The sequence below is a fragment of the Actinia tenebrosa genome, unplaced genomic scaffold (genome assembly GCF_029948245.1).
Source record: "Actinia tenebrosa isolate PJP-AT-01 unplaced genomic scaffold, QUT_ActTen_1.0 PGA_scaffold10__47_contigs__length_13832649, whole genome shotgun sequence".
Classification (NCBI taxonomy): Eukaryota; Metazoa; Cnidaria; class Anthozoa; order Actiniaria; family Actiniidae; genus Actinia; species Actinia tenebrosa.
Window position 1 is genome coordinate 7,179,803 of NW_028292570.1, and position 21,578 is coordinate 7,201,380.

Consider the following 21,578-nt stretch of genomic DNA (forward strand, 5'->3'; position numbering starts at 1 on the left):
ATATAACAGATAACCATAAATTGAATGTATGTCTCATGAGTACGTCTTATTTTACTCTCAGTCTCATTATCATGTGAAACTATATTGGTTAAGTTTCATTAATGTCATAGAAACATCGTAGAACAAGCTATAAGCTGAAAACTATCTATCACGTTTATGTGATATGACTAAAAATGTTTTTTTTTTAAATAAAGGAAATTCAAAGCTATGAACATACTTAATCAGAATGAAAGAATATTTGAAAAATATTGCTCCTTGGTTAATACGATAGAAGCGTAGTGGGGCGGCGGGAGATCAAACTGAATGAAATGATTTTTTAGATAATATCAGAGCTAACTCAAAAATATTAATTAACGACTCACATTCAAAATAGCTTCATAAATAATCTTTTAATCACGAATATTCTAGTTGTAGTTTTGTCGCATAATAAGTTATTTCCCGGCCTGCATAGCCGCCCCTTTTATAGGGAAGAGGAGAGGCACAAATGAAAAGTATCGCTTACAGCCAATGACATAATGACAAATAGTGATGATACGTAAATTCTTTTTCTCGAAGTTTGGATTTTCATACTAGCCTTGTTTGGACACTCATAGGAAAGGAACAAGCAAAGTCGAAACCGTGCTTCTTTAAGGTAAAATGAGTTTCATTTGCTGATAATCGTTTAGGCCAATGCTGCTGTAAAGATCATAGTGCACTGTCTAAGCTCATCAGAAGCTGAAGGTAGAAAAGGAAATTTTCTCTATACAGTACATTACAAGCATGTTACGGAAGGATAACTTCACTAGATTAGGCTTTTCTCTATTTTATACAATCCAGACTGAAATATTTTTATTTATAATTGTATCATCACTCTATAATCCCATATAAGCAACTATTGTATTATTTTCAAATTCTCTTTTATGTCCAAATTTAAGATTAATTTGGATCGTTTCCATTCGCATTCTATTGAAGAAAAATTATGACTTATGGAATCAGTCTAGTATAGTTTGGGATGATATGATTAATCTGCAACAGACCTCTTCGGCTCTGACGTAATGTTTTCCCATTTCAGACCACATGCCATTCCCTAGAGTATCATTTCTTTGTTTAAGGTTTGCGCTCGGTTGCACATGAGAAGACACATGAATATGGATACAGCTCAAACAAAGAACCTTATTCTCAAGGGAATGACACGTGGTCTGAATTGAGAAAACATTACCCCAAGCCGAAGACTATAGGACTACATGTCTGTCCAATTTTGGAAATAATTGAATTAAAAAAATCCTCTGACTGCCAAATTGGACTTAAAAACATAGTAATACCATGGCGCGAGGGAAATTTTTGATTAAATTGAGGCATTGTCTTCTAAATTTACCTCATGCATAGAACATGAGGAAAATTTAGAAGGCAAAGAAATCCTTTGTGTTTTATGAAATTCCTCTTCATTTAATATATGCGACAGGGAAATTTAGTAAAAGACAAAGAATTTTTTTGTCTTCTAAATTTCCCTCATGTTCTATGCATGCGGGAAATTCGGATTTGTAAAGCCCTCGGAAGACAATAGAATCCGAGGCGATCATGGTATTACTACACTAACAAATCATTCCTACATCAACGTAGAGCAATTGTGTCAGCTTGTGGACTTGTATATTGGTTATTGTGTATCTTTCCAATTCAGTTCGTAATACCTATATCTTCTGTATACTAGCCACCAATATGTACCATAAAATTGATTGTATTTTGATGGCAACCTGTGTCCAGTTTCGTGCTACCGGTTCCAGTATCGCACAAATTCAAAGAAGTTTGTTTTTGGACCTTTTTACCACGTCTTATTCTTAAAGTGCCTATAACCTTTATAGGATTATGATCAATTTTGATTTTCTGTGTGTTGGAGATGAATAAACAAAAAAAAATTTTTCGATTAACTAAATATTCTCGGAGATATAACGCCCTAAAGTACGCAGTTTTGCCACGCCCCATCGATTTGGACGGGATCGCGAGGTCTGGTATCTAGTTGGCGTTGAATGACGTCACAACAAGAACGACTCGGCTTCCAATAAGTAAAACAAAGTGGAGCTTGGCTGTTCCTTCCAGTGTTTTTACCTGTTTTGGTCGCTTTATTTGCCTCTTTGTATCTTTGAAATTAACCAGTTGTCAAAGAAAGGCTGTAAGATGGAATCCATTGATAATGCTGATGAATACTTTGATTCAAGCGACGAGAATGAGAGTATTTACGAACTCGAGGACGAAGAATTAGACGAAGCCGTTCATGGATATCCCGAACAGGAATACTCTGATGAAGAAGTTTATGACACTTGGGTTTTATCCTGTCAAATAGTTCCATGTTTCTTTCATTGTTTATAGCTGGCCCCCGTTTTATAGTTACTTAAAAATAGGACCTACTGAATCAACACCGATCCTCCAAAAAAAAAAAAAAGAAAAAAACCTCAAGAAGTGTTTTGTAAATTTGGGTTATAAAGTTTGACTTTATTATCATTCTATGTTGTAGATATTACGAAAGATGCATGCAATAATAAAACTAGTCAATATTTTGTTCAATAATACCTGTTACTGACACAATTTAGGTACAACAAATAAAGTATATGTTATGTTTAAATAAAGAATACTTTTCCCTACAACTAGCCACCAAATGTTGTATTAGATTAAAAATAGTTGTTGTTGTTCGACTCATTCTCGCACCGGCAACTCAACTTCTTTCGGTGAAGACACGGAGGCAAGGCATCTTATAAGACCTTTGGAAAATAGATAATTTAAACAGTTTGAAAACCAAAATCAGAGAATTAGGACTATCGAACAAGTTTGACAAGAAAACATTCCTGGAGATTTGGCCAGCGACACTTTTCGGCGATTACGATCCGACAGTTTGGTTTGCTCTTCATGGTTGCAGACATAAATCGGCCTTGGGATGCCAACAGTCCCAGCCTCATCTTTAACTAACTGAGGACGATTTTACGAGACAAAATAAAATCTCTGATTATAATCCTCTGGTAGGAAGTGTGTAGAAAATATGACGGAGGTAGCCGAGGGGTTGAAATTTGCTTGCTTTCTCTTCACAAAATCAATCCATCTTTGCTTCTGGGCGATTGTCGTTATGAAATGGGATCTTATGCAAGTATATACCTTTCGTAAAATCTGGGGTGTTTGAGCACCCAGCAACAACACATCTAGTCGGCATTTTCTCATATTCTGACCGAAGAACTAGTAAGAATCTTTGCTTATCAAAACATTCGTTCTTGTTGTGACGTCACCACTCAGCGAGACTCTGCTCGGCCCAGTTCCTCTTTATCCTGTCCAAATTGATTGGGCGTGGCAAAACTGCGTACTTTAGGGCGCTATATCTCCGAGAATATTTAGTCGATCGAAAAAATATTTTTTGTTTGTTCATCTCCAACACACAGAAAATCAAAATTCATCATAACCCTATAAAGGTTATAGGCACTTTAAACAATTAGACTAAATTTCTCCATTTAATGACCAAGTGCAATGCGAACCCTACGATCACGTATTTCAACACTTAAACATGGCTTGTGCACTAATGAATTTGGGACAATTTGCTTATTGGCACAATATATAATGGGCACCTGAACTGAAACCTTATAGGAAGTGATGGTGAATATTGCCAAATGTTCTTATATTGCTATATAAACATACTATTTAGCTATAATCAGTCCAAGAGATATTTCTTGGAAATTACAGGATCTTGAGACCCTATTTTAATTCCGCCAAGGTCTATTCAGTGAGATTCGGTTCACCTGAAAAACTCTTGAATTTTAGCTTTGACAACAGCACTCACCTGACAATAATGGTGGTGCTATGAATGGATGGATCAAGGTATGATGAGATTAACTTTTGACTTTTTTTCCCTGTTCTTTTTAGCCTGTTCACATACTTCATCTTTTCGTGGACAAACAAAAATGATTTCGTTACAGTCTTGGGTCCTTATCTGCCTCGTTAGTATTGCAGCCATGAAGATTAAAGGTACCAAACATTTTTCCACTAATAATATTAACAAAACTTTTTCGTTTTCTTCTTTTCTTGTGTGTGTGTGTGTGCTTCAAGAATCGCCTCTTTTTTATTTAAACTTTTCTTCAGCATAGTGGTAAGAATTATTAATCACTGTTTAGCAATTCTTTATGGTTTTTACAGAGTTTTTAAAATAAACCAAAAAAAAAAAAAACTATAAGAAAAAAACAAAACAAACAAAAAACAAAACAAAACATCAACAACAACAAAAAAACGAAAAGAAAAAACAAAAACAAAAAACAAACAAAACAAAACAAAACAAAACAAAACAAAACAAAACAAAACAAAACAAAACAAAACGACTTAACTACGTAATGGAATAACAAGATTCAAAACAGGAAACGACAAATTACAAGAAAGTACAGTACCTTGGTATATTGATACCCTTTTTAAGATCATCAGTTGAATTGAGGTTCTTGATTATTTTTTTTGTTTGCTTTGTTTTGATTACCTGTATATTTGATATATTCTTAAAAAACTCATTAATAATTCATGAAGGAAACACAATAGAAATCATGACCATGAAGGAGGTTTTATATCTGATATAGATTCGTCTTCATTTGCATAAACTTTAACTTGGAATTTCTCTATCAAACTTGGTTCATTTCGTAAAGAATTCGGTACAGTATGAGAGCATACATCTGGAGTTTTTTAAGCCGTTTAATAAACTCGCAGATCGTGTTTTATCGGGTCTAAAACCACTCGGCTACGCCTCGTGTTTTATACCCGATAAAACACTCCTGCTCGTTTATTAAACAGTACGTAATGTTTAAGCTTAAAATAACGACAGTTTGTAAACTAGGATGATAAATTAAATTGATGGAATTATCATCGACCCCAAAATTATGCTGCACTTATTAGACTACGGTAAAGCAAAATGTCGAATGATTCTAACCAGTCTCGGATTTAAAGGAAAGAATTTTTGTCTCTAGGCAATCAATAAATAAATAGTGTGCTGTTTCAGGATGAAGTGAGCAATAAGAACAAGAGAAATAACAATGATCTTAAAATGACGAAGTCGATCAATAAATAAATAATGTGCTGTTTCAGGATGAAGTGAACAATAAGAACAAGAGAAATAACCAATGATCTTATAATGACGAAGTCAATCAATAAATAAATAATGTGCTGTTTCAGGATGAAGTGAGCAATAAGAACAAGAGAAATAACAATGATCTTAAAATGACGAAGTCGATCAATAAATAAATAATGTGCTGTTTCAGGATGAAGTGAACAATAAGAACAAGAGAAATAACCAATGATCTTATAATGACGAAGTCAATCAATCAATAAATAATGTGCTGTTTCATAAGAAAGTGAACAAAAAGAACAAGAGGAATAACCAATTATCTTAAAACGATGAAGTTCGCGGTTTAAATATACAATATTGTTAAACTTTCGTATTAAAACAACCTTAAAAAGGTGTCTACAGTTGTGGTATAAGTTCTTCCATAATTTTTTTTGGGTGTGAAATGTGATCGTCCGGGTGAGTGTAGTCTTGAGAAAGACTGTTGTTGGTGGTGACTGACGTTTCGACAACCTGAGCGGAAGTCATCTTCAGAGTTCAGAATGAAGATGACTTCCGCTCAGGTTTTCGAAACGTCAGTCACCACCAACAACAGTCTTTCTCAAGACTACATTCACCCGGATGATCATATTTCGCACCAAACTTCACCACCTTGGCTCAAACCATTTTAAATTTTATAATTTTCCCCCCCAGTTAAGTCCTTTGTTTTCTATTAATTATGTTAAATTAGATTGTGAGGAAGGACTTTACATTGTTTACTTTCTATTTGTAGGTATATTTGATGCTACTTTTTTCGTTCCTATATGTATATACTTTTCCATCTGGGTTTATTTTTGTCAATAACACCATGGGATTATTTTAGTTTAGATTTCTAATCTCTTGGCATAGCTTGTATTATCCAAGTCCATCTAAAAAAAATTATCCACCTGTGTCACATAGATCACTCACTTTATTATTGTTAAGGTTCGAAAAACCCTTGTAAAATATAGAATTGTTGTCTTAATGTATCTATTGTTCTGTATGTGTTGTTCGAGTATCATCGATATGTCCTCACTTGGATCCAGTTTTGTAAAATCTCTTTATAAAATGGAAACAAAGATTTGAAAATTCTAGCAGGTCAAAATTTGTATGCTTATATTTTAACCCGCTTCCCCAATGATTAAGATCTTAATATATAGAGGGTATCAAGGCTCGTTTGTCTAGTGAGGTAAATAAATCTATCGCGTGTTAACTCGACTTGCCTTCAAAAGAGACTGAAAATCAGGTAGCTTAAGACCCCCCATTTGATAATCACCTATCACCGTGCTGAGTATCAGTTCTTGTAATTTCCCTGCACGTGGTGGTAGTAAAAAGTCGTTCATCTCTTATTATACTTTCTTTGTCCCTGAGCTTTAGTATACAAATCAGTCAAGAAAATATCAATTGACTCTTGTGGAGGTGTGTTCCAAAAAACAAAATGATTCCAGAACTTCATTTTTTCATGTATTGCAGTATTCTGAAGAATTTTTGAAGGACAATGGTGGGGCACTCTTATCATACTCTGTCTCAAACTGAAACTGATCGTATAAACTTCGAGAGTTTTTTAGTCCTGCACAGTCAAATCATTTCATTGTCGTTTGTATTGGTTTCGGCTTACTACAGCCTCCACTAGCCTGTTATTATTAAAATAAAATCCAATTGACGTTTCCATTTCTTGAAGGAATATAGCTAAGTTAGTTTCAACTAAATCGGCCATATTCGAGGCGTAAAATGATTAGTCTTGTAGATAAAAAAACCTTCAGGGTTCAAATTATACTTTAAAATGCTGTTTCAATTTAAGGCTACACTTCGACGAAAAAAACGTTGTTAAATTTTATGTGTATACAAATTCAAATTCAAATTCAAAATATTTAGTTTAGCTTATAAGATCTATTATAATTAGGGAAAGCCTGTAATAGATTCCTAGCCTCTCTATAAGATTAGGTAAGAGTAGGTTAAGTCAAATAAAATGAAAAAATAGATAACTTAATCAAATACGAAATAATTACCATGACTGCTCGGGTTGTCTCATATTAAGCAAATTTGTAATATCATTAATTCAAAACAAATTTCACTAATCATAGTCAATCGTTTCTCTCATCAGTTATTATTTTATTTGAATCTGCATCTTTCATCAATTCTTTTGTTCTATGTTTACCTGTGCGCATGCTCAGTGGTATCATCCCACATCTAAACCGCAAGATTCAAATTCGTAGTATAATTACTGGGTTGCCTGTAGCGGCCCAGTCTTAAGTGCGTTGATTTTTTCTTTCTCCTGCTCGTCAAAATGCAAAACAATGAACTTTAATGAACTACTATTAATTATGAATTACAATTCAGTGTAAATAGAAAAGAAATATTTTTATTGTATTTTCAAATTAACTTTGTTATCATTAAATAAATACATATTAATTAATTAATCAATTAATATAGTTTGGTATGCTAATGAAACTGTAACACTACATTCAGAAAGTTTAATTTCATGAGTTTTAGGAATTCATTGAACCATAAATAAATTAGATATTAATAAATATATCTCATGAATAAATTAATTCATAGTAAATACTAATGTACCATTTTCTTATAAGGTATGTTAGGTATGCAAATGAAATTGTAACAATAAATATATCTCATGATGCATGAACAAACATAATTTATAGATAAAGATTGATGATTGTTTCATGTGGCTTGTCAGCTGAAAGAATTTCTTGTATAAAATTGAACCTGTAGATACAATGAAAACAGTCTGGAAGTTTTTCTTTAAACAGCAACATTTCAATTTATAAGTTGTTCATGCTCACATTTGATGGTAAAATGGGTGGTCTTCTGGAAAAAAAACTCCAGGTCGAAGATATTGAGGCTGTGAACACATTGGGGCCACATTGGGGTTATACTCCTGATGTCTTGAATCATATGACTGGTATGAGGGCTGTGACATCATCAGAGATAACAGTTTCAACTCTTGTTCTCTGGATTTTTGGATGTCATCTTTCATGAACTCAATGAGATTCTTGGTGGGGTCATTTTCTATAGCGCTCTTCATTAAGTTCATTGCCTGAATCATGACATCTTCTCGTTTTTGTTTCTTATTGGACGGTTTTACTGGCACGAAGATTGATGTGTCCATGTGAATCACTCTCCCGAACTGAATCGTTGGAGCTGGTTTTGGTGTTGCTCATTGCTGAAGCCTCTAGAGCCTTTTCAGGGTTACAAGAATCTCTTGTTTTAACTAATGTAAACAACTGGTTAAACCAGGATCCATATCCCTTATCCTCTTGGAAACGTTTTATCCCTGTTGTTGTCTTAATGGTAAGGGCACAACGCTTACACTCATTTTTAAAATTTAGATCTCAACTGTGCTACAATAAAGAGAAAGGTCTCTCCTCTTGCAGCACCCCTTTCTTTTAGTTCTTCTAAAATCTTCTCATAAGTTTCTCCATTTTGTTGAGTTTTTGTATTCATAAAAATGAGCTTCTTCTTAAAATTATCACTGCTGACAGCGATGACAACAAAATCATCCAACATTGATTGATTCCAACGTGCCTTTCTCCCAGCCATTTTCTTTCTTTTCTTCGATACTTTCTTTCCGGCTTGAGTAGAAATCTCCTCTTCGTTATCTGAATCTTCAGCATTATCCTCTTTATAGTACACTCAACAAAATTACTCGACTCTGATTGGTCGAGAGGAGTACAATTATAGCGTTAATTGTACTCCGTAGGAGTACCGAATTAAGTCGCTATGGAAACACGGCCAAAACAATGTCAACAGCGGCAAGTTTGAGCGTAAAAATGGCCGACAGTCGTTTTGGAGTTCTTGATGAAAATGCTATAGAAACGTTAAGAGAAAAAGCGATAAACATAAACACAAAAAAAAGTACACAAACCTGGTTGAATGTTTGGTATAGCTGGGCTGAGGAGCGAAACGTAGATCCAGATATTGAAAAATATCCACCGGAAATCCTTGACGAAATCCTCCAGCGCTTTTATGCAGAAGTAGGAAACAAGAATGGTGACCAATATGAACCAGAAAGTCTTAAAGTAATGATGGCAAGTCTTGACCGGCATCTACGAGATCAGAAATATCCATTTTCCATAATTAAAGACCGCCAATTCCAGCAGTCAAAGCAAGTACTTGAGGGAAGAGCCAAACTACTTCGTGAAGAAGGGAAAGGCAAGAGACCAAATGCCTCCAATGCAGTGTCGAAGCTTGAGGAAGAAGAGCTCTGGAAGGAGGGAAAGCTGGGTTCAGACAATCCAAGAACACTCTGCCAGACGATATGGTATATTCTAACGCAGCACTGTGGTCTTAGAGGACATCAAGAGCACCATTCAATGACAGTAGAGGATTTCAAACTATGCCGAGATGACCGAGGCGTTGAGTACGTTTTTTCAACGAAAACCCAACCAAGACGAGGCAAGGCGGTTTAAACACGAAGAGAAGACAAGTCCGACCCAAAATATTTGCCACTGGAGGTCCAAGATGCCCCATTGGCCTTTTCAAAGAGTTCCTTAACAGGCGTCCTCCTGAACTTCGCGAAACTGGTCCTTTTTACTTGGCTATCATTGAAAAGCCTAAAACTGCCGTGTGGTACAAGAAACAGTGGCTCGGAGTGCATACTATTAACAAAATGATGAAAGCTATAATAGAAGGAACCTCTATGGCTGATTCTGGAAAAAGATTGACTAACCATTCTGCCAGAAAAACTGTGGTAAAAAAGCTAAGAGCCGCGAATGTCGAAAGGCAATCAATCATTCAAATCACCGGCCATGCAAGCGAGCAATCCCTCCAAGATTACTATGAAGGAAACGAAGAAAAGCAGAGAGCTCTTTCAAGTATCATAAGTAACAACCAGAAGCTGCCCTTGGTTCCCACAAGTCAACATGGTCCTCAGGGTATTGCTGTGAATACTTCAAGTTCGGCAGAATGGCAGTCATGTCAGGCACACACAGTTAATAATTTCCAACAGTGTACTGTCACGTTCAACGTGGTTCAAGGCCAACAGCGTTCACCAGAAAGCCGTCCCATCAATTACAGAAGAATCAGAAAGATTGATTCAGATTCTTAATCCCAATAAGTTGGCTTAAATCAACTTTCTGTCGGCGAACTGTTTTAAAATATTTTAACCCTTCCAATGGGTTGCTTTGACATTCATTCAAAGTTCGCTTACGCACAGTTTACAATGTCGCTTCTTGATTCGCTGTTTAGCTGTCAAAATGGTCTTCATAGTTGTAAACATTCAAACATTAACATGGCTTTTTACTTGAAATGTAAAATTATTTTCTATCATTTTGTACTTAAAAAACATTTAAATAAAATTTTAAAGCCGTAATAACTAATCTTTTTTATGCATTTCAATTGCGCGATGGACTGAACATCGGCCGCCAAATAGGACAAAGATGAACGGCGTCGCTTCGCATTTTTTACTGAAGTTTTGTTGAGTGAACTATAAACAAAAAATCGCACGATCTTCTCGTACAATTTGGAATTAATAGACACTCGTAATGTTTTGAAAGTTCTTTAATTGTACTCGCCTAAAGGCTCGTGCAACTACAAGAACTTTCAAAACATTACTCGTGTCTATTAATTTCCAAATTGTACTCGAGATCGTGCGATTTCCTATACGAATCTAAAATTTTTGCACTTTTCTATGTGAGAAAAAAATTCAAATTAGAATTTAATTAAGCCTTTAGGTGTCAGAAATATCTTTGGAGGAGAGCATACACTATGCTATGGAACAGACTGAACTACATGCAGAGACTAAAACAAATTAAAGAAACACAAACAAAGAAAGACGGGGAGCAAATTAAAACTGTAAGCTTAAATAGATAAGCTTTCAAAAGCTTAAATTTTTCAAAATGAACCAAGTTTTTTGAGCAACAGTTGTTTTATTTGATTATTTAGCCCATACTAGTCAGACTATTACCTATTTGTCTCTTCATAGTCATTTTCCTTGGAAACTTTGTTGACCTTCACTTTGTTGACCTTTATTTCCCTGTCACATGGCTCACAATATCCTACACTTCTTCCTGCAAGCCAACCAGGCTGCTCTTCATCGCTTTCAAAACACGAACACTTGTTGCATATTGACATTTCACAAGAAATACAAACGTATTTCGTGTTTGCAAAACACGAATCACACATATCATCAGACGCCATTTTGCGTTGCCGGGATCCGGAAACAGCTGCCGAGCCTCTCATATAACACAGGAAGCCCGGTCAAATCATGGTTATGCGTATGCGCAGCTCATGCAAAACGTACTTGCCCCCCATTTGCGATCAAATATAAATTTATGCATTAGGTTCGGTTCATGAAAAGTTCGTCGTTTGAATTAGAGTAGCTCCGAAGTCGTAATTCGCGAACGCTTCAGTCGATCTTGACGATTGGTTCGATCTTAATATTATGGTCGAACTTAATTGGTTCAGACGTCGTACTTTTCATGATCTTAATTCTTAGCATTTGGTTCGGCGCATGAAAAGTTCGACGTATGAACCGGGCCTTAGAGACGCATCACTCAAATCAAGAAATATTTTACCAATCAACTATTTACTTTATGCAGAACCAGCTGTACTGAAAGTATTGTCCAAGGGTTCATTTGCACTTTAAAAATGGCCCATATAGTTTCTTTATTCTAAACAGGTTTCAGATAAAATCCATCGAGACGGTTTAAAATTTGAGGTTTATTATCGCTTTAAAAATTGTAGACGTCATTGGTGCATAACGTTATCTCGCATAGACGCGTTGAAACTCCCATTTTTTCCAGATTCTAGTGCGGTCTCTATGGTGTTTTACGACTAACACAATCTAACAACAAATGAAAAATGGTTCGCATTTAGTTGGCACCATTATTGGAAGTTATTAAATTGCACTACCCTAAAGGTTTCTACAATACACCTTTCTACAGAGACTGCAGCCATCTTGAATTCTATTTTTTTAATGAAGACAATTATGGGATGCCGAGGTGTAAACTATTGGAAAATTTATAGGCTACACAGCTCTCCTGGTGCCTTTTTATATAACTTTATGCTTTTCAATGAAAAGCTCATCTAAATAGCAATTTAATTTTTTAGCAGTTGGAACGATGTGTGAAACATCAAGACTTAAAAACGTAACCCCGCTAATCTATGCTTTATAAGCTTTCGCTTACACCGTCAGCATCCCTTAATTCAAGATGGCCTCCATATCAGTAAAAACTCCTATGGCAAAACCTTTCCAAAACTCACTCGTTCCTACTTCCTCAACAGATCCCTTTTTCCATAAAAAAATGTTCATGAGTAGCAACTTTTATTATATAACATATAGTGGTATACCGAGTGGTATCAAAGTGATAAAAAGCTTATCCCCGTCATAAAGATATCATTTATATCACACATGTGTGATATCACTCTCGACCAATCAGCTTTCAGTATTTTCGCGCGCTGTCACAGTGTCAAGTGCTTCAACTTCCAATCGAGATTGTTTATCTTGTGCTTTTTCGTCTTTTTCCTTGCTAAAAAACCCGACAAAACAATAGCATCAAGCAGATTTGTTGATATAGCTAATGAAGAGCTGAGTGAGTTTTTAGAAGAGCAGGAAAATGTGAACACAAAGAGGAAAACAATGTATGATGTGGAGCTGTTCAAGGCGTTCGTCCTGAAAAATTATGCCGACTTGCTTCAAGATCGATTGCTTCATGAACTGAAATCAACTGTCTTAAACGAGCTTTCGAAGTTTCTTTATGGAGTTAGAAAGAAAGACGGTTCCGAATACGAGCCATCGAGTTTGCGAGGATTTCTTTCAAGTATTCAACGATATTTGAACAAAGAAAACTACGGCTTGACAATTTTTAACGATGCTCAATTCAAAGGGACCATGGCTACCCTCAAAGCAAAACAAAAAGACCAAAAAGCGAAAGGATGTTGGCAATAAACCTATGACATCTGAACAACTAACTGATGAGGAAATTGAAATACTTTATGAAGCAAAATGTCTCGGAATTGAAAGTCCTCAAGCGTTGATAAACACTCTCTGGTTAAGCACGACGGTTCACTTAGGCTTGAGAGGCGGGAAGGAACAGCGTAAATCACTTTGGGGAGATGTCGTTCTGAAGAAAAATTCAGATGGAAAAGAGTATTTAGAATACTTTATTGAACGACAAACGAAAACAAGGACTGGTTCTGACCCTAGAGATACGCGAAAGATCAAGCCAAGAATTTATGCAAAGCCTGAACTATCTCAAGATAGAGATCCGGTTCGTGTTTACAAGATTTATGCAAGCAAGCGTCCGGAAACCATGAATACAAATGACTTTCCGTTCTACTTGGCGGTCAATAAGGTTCAGCCTTTCTCTCTCTTAATACGAACTTGGTTCAAAGCACAGCCAATTGGAATAAACAAGCTCATTATTATATTGAAAGATATGGTAAACGATGCTAAACTTGGAAATAAAAGGTTGACTAACCACAGTGCTCGAAAGCACCTCGTTCAGAAATTAAACAACGAAGTTCCACCTACTCGATCAGATAATGCAAATTACTGGGCATCGTAATATTAATTCTGTGAACAACTATCCCTCTTTATCAGACAAACAACAGGAAAATATATCGTCCATTTTGTCATTCAAAGGTACAAAATGATAATCCATGTCCCATCGCGTCCACCAGCATCACAACACAGTCAGCGACTGAAGAATACCAGTGTCGTTCTAGCCTTGAAGCTTGTCAGATGCCCTTGACAGGACTGGGATCGCTAATAACTGGTACAATTGCTGGAGGAACATTTACTTTTAATGTAAACGTACTGTAGAACACTCAAGGGCATCAAGAGGAACACGAGAGCCGAAGAGAGTTTAAGCGAATCAGAGTGTTTGAGAGCAGTAGCGACGAAAGTCAATGTTTGCAAAATTTGTTTTTTTTTTAATGTACTTTATGACTTTATTTCAGAAAATTGCAAATATTAGAACGTTTTCCACAACCGGGGTTAGAAACTCTAATGAGTTTGCAATTATGCTAATGAGCTGCATGCCGTACTGACAGCTAAATTATACAGAAATAATCTGTGTGAAGAAGTTTTCATCTTATAATGTTATTCTTATTGCACTTTTCCCAGGATTGTAAACGAACTCATTAAAAAGCTCGCCATTCTAAAACGTGCTTATAAAACTATTAACGCTATCTTACATAAAAAACTCACTAAAAAGTGTTACAAGATTTTTATAGAAGTTTCATTCAATAGCAACGTTTGTAAATTACAAATCTTTGAGTAGAAGTGACGATATACCAGCTCGCTATAACAGTCGAGACTGAAGATTTGATTCAATTTCTTAGTATAGCTTAGTTATTCTAATCATCTAGATACTTGTCCACCTTGCTTAAAATAGCATTTACTTTACTCATAGTTTCCAAAGCCTTTTCGCACATTTTCTTATGGAGGTATTTCCAAAATCCAATTCGCTGGTTAAATGTAAATAAATGGGCAAACATCAGGGGAATTGGCCAGAATTCCCAAACGCAATGGGCGCTATAGACGCAAGCCCGCATGAGATATACCGACCCATAACAGAGCCCCAGATATCGTTCTATAGTGGGCACCGTCACTACCACTGTTTCAACACCCAACTTATTATTGATAACCTTGGACACTTGAGATATGTTCAAGCCTAGTTTCTTGGTAGTACACACGATGTTACATCTTACAGGCTGATGACCCGCATTGGAGCAGGACAGCCTCTGGACCTACCACAAGGTGCAAAACTTCTAGCGGACAGGGCTTATCCTGATGTTGGACTATGTTCAAGCCTGGTTTCTTGGTAGTACACACGATGCTACATCTTACAGGCTGATGACCAGCATTGGACCAGGACAGCCTCTGGACCTACCACAAGGTGCAAAACTTCTAGCGGACAGGGCTTATCCTGATGTTGGACCATTGCTGACGGCAGTAAGAGCAAATAAAAGTGCATTTGCTGAACCCCAGAGAAAGAAGGCGGGCAAGGCACTTTAACACGTATCTGTCACAACGACGAATAACGGTGGAACATGTTTTTAAAGAAATAAGAGTGTACAAAGCTATATCACAGTTATGGATATTTCCTAGATGGCTTCTTCAAGTATGTGTGGAGCTTGCATCATTTCTTGCTGAACGTCGAGTACGCTTATTTGAACATATAACTAAACTAAAAAAATTTTTTCTGTGTACAGAGAATTTCCGTGCTAACTTAGTCCACTCATTTGTATTTTTTTCAGATACGAACGTTGATGTTGAATAAAAATTGTAAAATCTTGTAACACTTGTTGAGTTTTTTATAAATTTAGAACGTTGAGTTCGTTTACATTCCTGGAAATTATGTCAAGTTCACAGAAAGTGCAATAAGAATAACATTTTAAGATTAAAACTTCTTCACGCAGCTTATTGCTGTATAATTTAGCTGGCAGTACGGTATGCAGCTCATTAGCATATTAGCAAACTCTTTAGGATTTCTAACCCAGGTTGTGGGAAAACGTTCTATTTATTCATATGCTATATTCATTTTTCTTATATTTAACTTCCTACAAATTTGGCGCGAACAATATTATTAAAACTTAACATTTTTCATCAAGATTTGTCAAAACAAGTTGTAACGAAACCATTGTTGATGATAATTTTTTTTTAACAATTATTTTATAATGTTATATAATAAACAGAACATTACATGGGCGCTTGGAGATATGAATTTTATCTTCTCGTGTTGAAAAGATATCCCACGAGAAGTGAGCGCAGCGAACTCGTGGGATATCATTCAACACTCGAAGATAAAATTCATAACTCCAAGCGCCCATGTAATATCTTCTACATATGACTAATTTGACAAGAGTCTAAATAAGGAATTTTTGCACTTTTACTGTCAGATTCGGATGCATCTATGAGACGTGAGCGCAGCGAACTCGTGGGATATTATTCAACACTCGAAGATAAAATTCATATCTCCAAGCGCCCATGTAATATCCTCTATATATGACTAATTTGACAAGAGTCTAAATAAGGAATTTTTGCACTTTTACTGTCAGATTCGGATGCATCTATGCCTGCATACCTGCCGAAACAAACCGTCACTCGTGGAAGTACAGTAGAAATCAAGGCTACGGACGACGCCGGTACGAAGTATCGTTGGTGCGTATTGGGCATTTGGAATGCCGCTCACGGCTATCTAAATCCAAGGCTGTTACAAGTACTTAACTATAGCAAGAAAAATCAAGCGAAGGTAATGCCTGACACCGGGTATGAAAGCAGGGTTTCATTCTTTGGAGATTTGGACGTTGGCAAAGCGTGGTTCAGGGTAACTGATGTGAAAGAAGAAGAAAGTAAACTATATGGAATTCGCTGTTATAGTGACCAGCGGAAGGTTTATTATCCAGTGATCAAGATGAAACTGAAGGTCTTGCCCGGTAAGTAGGAGAGAACATTAGGTGCTTTATGTGGTATACATGGGAAGAAAAGGTGGAAATGCGGGTTCGATTAGTATGTGAGTAGTGTTGTTTGCTGGTTGCCGCCTGCGCTTCAAATGGTTTTTATCCGGGTTCTCTCTCATAAGAAAAAAGTTCCAAATTGTAATTCGATCTCACCAGTTGCCTTGTAATAAAGAAATGTAAAAAAGGTAGGAACAGAGGGAAAAAAAAGAAGAAAAGAATGAAAGAAAGAACGAACTAACGAACGAACTAACGAACGAAATAAAAAAAGAAGCCAGTTGTGTGGTGTAAATAGATTTACTGTAGTTGTTTTCGTTTTTCAAGTAAAGTTTCACCTAATAGCATGAACGTTGTCATATAAGAAAACAAATATTAAATAATAATTTTTAATATATTGTTTCCAAAGCTCACTTGATTGATGAGAATAAACAGTTTTAGCATGTACTAACCAGTTAATATCACAAATATCAGTCTATAATTTATAAACATTAAAATAATACTCCTTTTGCGTAAAAAATAATTCATTCCTATTTGTTATTTTGTGATTTGTGATTTGTTTCTACAATTAGGTGCAACCAGCAATTCAAAGCTTAAAAAATATCGGCCATGGAAAACTTTGTCGAAGAATTTTTCGTGAAGAAAATTAGCCCATGGGGTTAATGGTGGTGGGTTGTGTACATTGTGCATTTCGATTGCATTATTTCACTTGTTTTCATTATGGGAGACATTATATTGATCTCCAATCGAAAAAAAAAATGTTTACGTTCTTTCCTCCCGATTTTATTTGCACCTTTCGGTATTAGGCTATTGTTATCGTGGCAGTATAAATATAACCAATCTGACTTTATTCTTCACTTGACTCTGAAGATGACTTCCGCTCAGGTTGTCGACACATCAGTCCCATAAAAAATAATAAAAATATTGTTACGTCGATAAACATCCATTCACCTGGGTTCAGACCATTCTATACAATACATTTTACTTGGCTGTAGGCATTTGTTAATATAAGCCAATGATCTTAGTAGGGCAGTCTGTAATCTGGAGCTTGAATATGGTATGTTTATCTAGTAATTTGGAATTTGAAAATGGTATATGTATATATATCATTTATTCGCTCTACTGATAATCTTCTTGGCTCTTCTTGAACCATTCCACAATAACATACGTCTTTTTATATTCCTATTAGCTGAAAAGGAGTGGGAACCACTGGGTTGCTACGAAGATAGCAGTGATCGCGCCTTGTCGTTTTATCACGGACAAATCAACTTTGATGATTCACCAGGAGGTTTCAAAAGAATGTTTGAAGAGTGCAAAAAAAAAAAAGCAGAGGATAAAGGGTTTGAATACTTTGGAATACAGCACAAGACAGAATGCTGGGCATCGCCAAAAAATGAAGAAATAACCTACAACCTGCACGGTTGTAAAAACAACTGCTGGCGTCACGATGATGGTTTTGGGGTTGGATCCCATTGGTCCAACTTTGTCTATCGCCTTAAAAAAGGTAAAATTCAAATAGACCATGTTCAATATCTTGAAATATAGAGTTGATTGCAAGGCTGTCCTTTCATGGTTCTCCATATGGTGGAAATCGATGGATTGCAAAATGTATTTGTTGGTAGGAATGAAATGTTCGACGCTCCAAAATGTTGCAATAATAAGTAAGCTTTGATAGGAATGCTAGACATTTCACTACTGAACAACATTATAATTCATTTAACATATACAACACCGTATCTATCGATCATTTTGAGGTTTAATTTAACTTTGGAAATTAAAATTTTACTACTCATTCCGGAGTTCCTCGATATCGTGCTAGAATTTTAATGGACTGTTAATTACAGTAATCCATTTTTTGCTGGTCTTTTTTTGCTACATATTTGTGCCTCAATACGATTTTACATTATTATTTGATTTATTTTCTGTATCATGTTCCATTCCTTTCATTCGAAAGCATTTATTTTTAATTTTGCATAACTAATTTTTGTTTACTTAGATTGGAGCAGTTGCAAAGATGGATTCCAGTACAAACTTGTAGCCAAACAAGATACATGCTACGAATGCCCTCCCTACAACGTTAAAATAGAAAAGTCTGAAACTAAAAGAGAATGCTAAATGTCCAGGTAGGTTTAATTCCTTAAAGTAGAAAAGTATGAAACTAAACGAGAATGCTAAATGTCCAGGTAGGTGTCTTTCCTTAAAGTAGCAAACTGAGTCTATAAACTCGCGTACCCGTTACATCTTTAGAGTTTCTACGCCACTGGACTAAAGAGCTCAGTGGTAATGATAGTAGTCTCGTTAGGTATGTGTGAATATCAAAGTTACAATAGCTTCCTCAACTGGTTTACTGTTTCTTTCAGAAAAACGCTCCGGAATTCGACCAGAAAAAACGTAATCCCTTAAAAATTGGCTTTGAATACAGCAAAAATCAATAATACAACTATAAACGTTACATAAGCTAAAAGGTAAAAAAAAAAAAAAAAAAAAAAAAAAAAACTGTTAAAAGGCACAATATCTAAAATAATTAAAATTGGTAGAATGATTGTAACTTAAAACGAATTAAAAGGTCATCTCAGCATTGCTTTTTTTACTTTTTTCTTTTTCTTTTCTTTTGGTTGTTTGTACCATTCATTCCCAAGTGTATTTTTTCTTTGTTTACCGGTTGAACATGAGGAAGACAAATGAATACGGGTACAACTCAGACAAGTATTTTATTTGCAAGCGAAAAATGTTCCAAAAGCTGCCCCCCAAAATTGACCCGATATCTGGCAAGAGTGTTTGGGTGTGTATTGTAAACTTGAGGAGTTATTAAGGACTGTTGGCGTGGGTGTAGATTAACCTCCCCGCAGTTATATAGCGGGGTTGCTCAAAGGTTGCGTATATATCATATTTAGCTAGTGTAACGTGGTCACCTTTCAACCAATAAGAGTGTTTGTTATATCGTCAAATATATTAACTATATAACAATTGTAGCAGGTGAATAATTCCATTTTACAGAGGCGGCATGTAAACGTTCTAGCCCATGATTTGGGCAAAGTTTGGCCGGAGGTGCTGTTGGTAAGAGCGCATTATTAGATCGGAAAGTTAAACTAGGCTGTTTTTAATAGTAACTAAATCAGATGAACAGCTAGGTACAAGTCCATTAATAGCCTTAAAGTAACAAGACCTTGGTGGCACTGTAGACCGCGTTACCTGGTGGGACGGTTTCAGATACTCTAAGAATCCAAAGGAGAAGATAAAATAAGTTGCAAAGTTTCGAAAGGCAGTGATAGAGCTACCAATGTAAAATATGCCTTTTCATAATCATTGAAAAAGAAACATTTTCAACTCCAATTTCCATCAGTCCGTCAAACCCGAGTTCGGATGTTCGCATACGCCAAGCAGCTTGTTAGTTCTAAAGAGATGGAATTACATTTTGCCTACTGAAGCTAGAAAAGTCGCTAAATCTTAAAGCTTCTTCTTAGCCGGTTTGAACCGCACAGCAGGTTACCTGGTAAAGAGAACCTTTTCGTTAACAGCTTAAGCCCGGGAGGGGGGTACTACCACCCCAACTTGGGTAGGGTTGTGCCGCCAGGACCTCAAAACCCTGACCCTATCCCAGACCTAAAATGTTGATTTTACATACCCTACCCCAGACTAAAACTAAGAATTTTACACCCTATCCCAGACTAAAAGACGGAAAATACGGTTTTACAATCGATTGCAATCAATATTTACTAACATTTTTATTGTTTTTGGTCGGCAGAAAGCGTTGCCTATTCGCCAGGCAAAAACGACCAAATCGTTAACCCTATCCCAGGCTAAAATGATACCCTATCCCAGACCAAATGTCAAAAAATGATACCCTACCCCAGACCCAAAAGCCAAAAAACCATACCCTATAGGGAGGCACATACCCGTATAGCAAATATAGGGGAGTACCCCCCCCCCCCCCGGGAGCTTAAGTCATCGACCATCTTTTACCTTCGATCCGCATGTAAGCTTCGCTTGTTGTTGTTAATTTTTTATTCTTTGTAATCATTCATATTTGAAATCGATTTTTCCAATATATATTCTCAAATATATTTCGTTTGAAAAAACCAAGCGCATGCCTTTGAATACAACTTTATTTTTTGAGATTTTGCTAGTTGTCGTGATCGTTGTTGTGTAATGACTAATTGCATAATTACTGTAAACAAATCTTGAGCTTCCTTTCAATTTTGTCCGTTAAAAACTTTTTCCAACTTATTTTGCAACATCAGTAACATCATATACTTTTTCACTATCATCTAAGCTTTCCAATATTATGAACGTTTCTTTCAGAACTTATTTACAACTGCAGTAAAACGAAATTATTTTGTGTAAACGAAACCAAGTGAGTGTACTGTAATCAAACCTCGCCAAACAAACTTTGAGCGTCTCTTCACTTCTTGTTTTGCAACACCAGAAATAATCATATCACATACTTTTTTACTGTCATAGATCAAAAGTTGAACTGAACTTTGCTATCCTAATAAACGCCTAAAAAGTAATTCTTCATTTTTTCTTAAATCTGAAACGTTCGATCGTTCTTGGTTCAAACACAACTTTTATACCGAGCACTAAAACTCAATATTAAAGTGCATTTAGTTACACTGTTGAATAGTTAGATAAATTTATCTTACTTAGATAACTAGACAGACGATTAAACCTTCGTATTCTAACCAGATTTTCAGACTGTTGGCAGAGCCAATTTTCACTTTATGTGACGTCGACTATATAATGGGTCATATGTGATAAACCGGTTATAAAATACTTTTGTTTTTTCTAGCAGCAGTAAGGGGGACTCGCGGTCAATGTCAAAGATTTACGGGTTTTACAGGCGGTTTAAGGAAGGCGCCGGCAGCGGGAAATACCCGTGTCTCGTTATTTGTTGCTGCTATGTTGGGAATATTTGTCTTATATATGCATGAATGTAAAAAGTTCACCAATGACTTCTGTATAATTTGCCTAAGATCCAAAGTTAACATACCCAAGCCCAAGGGTTTCTGGTGTTGTGGTAAGAAAATGCAAATAGAAGACGACACGTCAGCGCAGTGTTACGAGTGTGGTAAGAATATTCGTAATGCCGTAC

The 21,578-nt window shown here is 36.0% G+C and overlaps 1 protein-coding gene and 2 pseudogenes across 1 annotated transcript; 2 read left to right on the forward strand and 1 right to left on the reverse strand.

The window, feature by feature from the left end:
• The first annotated feature begins 515 nt into the window (after positions 1–515).
• On the forward strand, positions 516–18,609 carry LOC116289070 (uncharacterized). The gene is made up of 5 exons (XM_089026692.1): positions 516–631; positions 3,877–3,978; positions 16,091–16,468; positions 17,676–17,990; positions 18,483–18,609. The coding sequence occupies exons 2-5, from the start codon at positions 3,915–3,917 to the stop codon at positions 18,599–18,601; spliced, it is 876 nt and encodes a 291-aa protein (XP_088882818.1). The 5' UTR covers positions 516–631; positions 3,877–3,914; the 3' UTR covers positions 18,602–18,609.
• Positions 7,866–8,626, reverse strand: LOC116289071 (uncharacterized; annotated as a pseudogene).
• LOC148912908 (uncharacterized protein KIAA1958-like) lies at positions 8,857–10,133 on the forward strand (annotated as a pseudogene).
• Positions 18,610–21,578: the final 2,969 nt, after the last annotated feature.